The 3,981-nt window shown below is 35.5% G+C and overlaps 1 protein-coding gene across 1 annotated transcript; it reads left to right on the forward strand.

The window, feature by feature from the left end:
• Positions 1–387: 387 nt before the first annotated feature.
• LOC104465875 (histone-lysine N-methyltransferase 2C-like) lies at positions 388–3,755 on the forward strand (the record flags this gene model as incomplete). Its single annotated transcript, XM_010079095.1, has 5 exons — positions 388–506; positions 684–788; positions 1,947–2,128; positions 2,890–3,054; positions 3,646–3,755. Coding segments are annotated over exons 1-5 (655 nt in total), but the record flags the coding sequence as incomplete, so codon positions are not given.
• Between the last annotated feature and the right edge of the window lie 226 nt (positions 3,756–3,981).

The raw sequence follows: 3,981 nt of genomic DNA on the forward strand, positions 1-3,981 counted from the left end.
TAGAACTTCAGTGTTTATATGAAGGGAACAGAGAAGACTGGTCACAGTATGACAATTTCTTCTTATTGATTTTTTTGTTAAGACTACCTCTTTCCTTCCTTTTCCATTTTAAAGTGAAATGGGCTAATGTGTAAATGTGAACAAAGGAGAGGAAGAGAATGTGTCTGTAAAACTGAAATAGCGATGATGCTTGTACTGATATGAAAAACAATGTGAATTAACATAGTAATTTCTGATGCAGATAGCTTTTTATGAAAGCTCATACTGGATGAATAAATATTTACAAAGCTTGTATTCTCTGGTACTATTAAAAAATTAACATATTTAGAGAATAAGTTTTATGTTGTCTCATGTCTTAGAAAATGTGGTGTGCTTGCTATTTATGTTCTGTGGTTTTTTAATAGGTCACAACTATGGATATTTCATCTAACAAAGATGAGGAAGAAAACTCAATGCATAATACAGTTGTCCTCTTCTCTAACAGTGACAAGTTCACTCTCCATCAGGTTAGGATAATAGTTACTGTACTTTCATTTTGCTTCTCTGCTTTTAATTAGAAAAAAATAAATGAATGTCCTCGTTGGGAGTTAAATTATACAGCAAGCTAGTTGGATTTTACAGTTACATGTTTCCAGAATTTAGTGTCTGACATGTTGAAGATCTGCTCTTTTCTGTCATTTCAGGATATGTGCGTAGTCTGTGGGAGTTTCGGCCAAGGTGCTGAGGGCAGGTTGCTTGCCTGTTCTCAATGTGGTCAGTGTTACCATCCATACTGTGTCAGTATTAAGGTGAGTGCTTTTGTTACATAAAAAAAAATTACTTGATTACACTGTTTTTCGTATGGGACTTTAATAGCACTATGCTGCCTTTGGTTTTGTGGTAATTAGGGGAGTCATTAGCTTATTAGATGTTCAGCTGCTAATGTGACCATTATTTGTATGTGACTCGTGAAAGACTTCAATTAAATGTCGTTTTATAGTATGCATTACTTCAAGAGAAATTAACCTTTTTGTAATTTTGCCACCATAAATAGCACTACTTATCCCACAGTTGGTTAAAATAACAGTTTGAGATATAAGCTTAAAACCTAAGTACAAGCAGAATTAAAAATAAAGAAAAAAAAATTTACTGCATCTTCATTTACTATGGATATAAGGTTTAGTTGATTCAGTTTGCCTGCTGCCTGTCAGAATTGACAGCAGTTGGAGTGGTTAATTAATACTTTTTACATTCATTAGTCTAAGAGAGAATGTGTGAAAATTAAATTTGAATGGTATGAGGTGACTTAGCAAGCACATAATAAGCTATTTACTGCAGTAATACAGTATATGTTATGTATTGTTTGTTATATAAGTACATCTGTGTAAAAGTGGGATTTTTTTAAAAAATTCACCAAACTTTATTTGAAAGGTACTTTACAAAATGCCATATGCGTATTTCATGCAACTGTAATTTGTCTTTGTGTTTATATACTCCTCATGTTATATATTAATTGCAATGAATTAGTTGTTTGCTTCAGATGACTAAAACCCCAGCACTGGTTATCACAGATAATTTAGGAAAGATACAGGATTTTTAGTGACCTGAGTTTTTGGCTTTACTGCATAGCTGAAAAAAAGCAGCCATGTCTTCTCCTGCATCTCTACAGGACCAGCTTCTCCTATAAGGAGTAAACTGTTCTACATGTCGATCCAGTGCTGTATATATTCTCTGGTATGCTAGTCTATCCAAAGAAATTATATTCTGGAAGAGTATCAGATGTCAGTAATTACAGTTGTTTTCTGTTTAATCCTTTCCTATTTACTGAAGCTTCAGAAGGTCTAATTGATAAACAGCTACTTGTGATGTGGATAGTGCACAGAAGAGCATCCCGTGCTCTAGCCAAACCTTAATTTATCGCATTTCATAGAGCAGTTTTCAAATAGTTTTCACTGTGCCATTTGCAGATTACTAAAGTGGTGCTTAGCAAAGGTTGGAGGTGCCTGGAGTGCACAGTGTGTGAAGCCTGTGGGAAAGCGACAGATCCAGGAAGACTGCTTCTCTGTGATGACTGCGACATCAGCTACCACACGTACTGCTTAGATCCGCCCCTGCAGACAGTTCCAAAGGGAGGCTGGAAGTGCAAATGGTGTGTTTGGTTCTGGGCTCAGAAATATTGACCGCTGGCCTCTTTTGTTTATTTTTGTCACTTTTTATTTACAATGTCAATGAACTGTAATAGTGTTTTAGTTGTATTTAAGTCAGGTGTACTAAACAAAGCAAACAGTATTTTTAAATTGCTTCATTCAGTTATCAATTTAATAGGGAAACTGTTTATCTCCTCTTAATAGTGTCTCTTCATGCCAAAAATCATGTAAGTGGAAGTGGACAAAATTTTTCTTTTTAAATTCTCAGCCAAAAAAAAATCCAGTTTGCATTCATTGGAATGTTTATTCCAACATTCGGTTGGAAAAATGAATAGGCACTTTAACAAATTGTTTTCAAAATAAAACCCTCTGAAAACCATTCATGTTACTTGGATGAAACACAAATAGAATAGACCTCTCAAATTATTACGTCTCCGTATCTCAAAGTGAATGGCAACTGGAAGCAGGAACTCCTTTGACCTGTTGAGCTGTTACACCCATCTGCCTGTTTTTGCAGATTGAAAGGACTTCTTACTTAAGAATTTTCTTTAAAAGTATAGAAAAATGTTGGTAGAGTTCAAAATCTAAATAGTACATTTTTGTTCAATTAAAATACTGTTTGACCTGAAATGAGTTTCCTTCCCCCTTCCCCTCCCTCCTCAAAGTGGTTAGTGGTCTAAAACCACAAAGTAGGAGGGTTTTAAAGCCACAGAATAATCTTCCTGTGAACTGAGAGTAATAGATCATTTTGTCTGTTCTGCAGGTGTGTTTGGTGCAGACACTGTGGAGCAACTTCTCCTGGTTTAAGATGTGAATGGCAAAATAATTACACACAGTGTGCTCCCTGTGCAAGTTTGTCTACCTGCCCAATCTGCTATCGCACTTACAGGGATGAAGAGCTTATAATTCAGTGTAGACAATGTGATCGGTAAGGATTTTATAGGTTTTTTCCTGTTTAAGGCTTGTTTTAATTTTTTTTCCCCTAATGTAAAAGTGTAAAGATGAAGGCAGTGGTCTTGTGGTAAAGAGTACTGGATTGAGTCTCGAAAGTCCCTTATTAGTTCATTCCTAATTATACCACAGACTTAATTGTATGACTCTGGACAAATTAATTGATCACTCTGTGCCTCATTTCTCCCCTGTGTAAAAATAAAACTAATTTACCTTGCAAGACTATTGTTGTGAGACTAAATCTAGTTTACATAGTATCAAGTAAGCAGTTAAAATTATTGAAATATAGGGAGAAAATTTTGCTACTAAAGACATATTTGCTTCCAGGACACTATTTAAAAGAGAGTTCTTTCCTGCGAAGGGAAGTCTGATACTGTATATACAGTATTTAACACACACCACCATAGGGGAGTGCTATATATGGACAACCTGATTCATCATTTCTCCCTAAAAGAATTTAAACTAAACAAATATTTCAAATTTACTTGGACCATATACTGATATTTGGGTCTCCTAAAACACCACATATTTCCTTTAAATTGTATTTTTTCCCCCACTTAATTTCTAGATGGATGCATGCAATCTGTCAGAACTTAAACACAGAGGAGGAAGTGGAAAACATAGCTGATATGGGTTTTGACTGTACCATTTGTAGGCCATACATACCACCAACAAACGGTAAGAAGACAATTGAAACCAATGGCAGGATTGCACACTGCAATAAATAGGTTTGGGAATGCGTAACAGTTCTTTTCTCTGCTAGAGATTTGGCTCATGATAGAAGTAAGTTTTTGTTGGGTTTTTTTTTTTTTAACATTTATTTTGAAGGCCCTCCTGGAAATGTCCTCATCTCTTTCGCACACTCTAGTGATTGGCTGCAAGGCCAAGGAGAACCTAGCAGGGG

Source organism: Pterocles gutturalis, unplaced genomic scaffold (assembly GCF_000699245.1).
Source record: "Pterocles gutturalis isolate BGI_N339 unplaced genomic scaffold, ASM69924v1 scaffold8161, whole genome shotgun sequence".
In the NCBI taxonomy this organism is placed as follows: Eukaryota; Metazoa; Chordata; class Aves; order Pterocliformes; family Pteroclidae; genus Pterocles; species Pterocles gutturalis.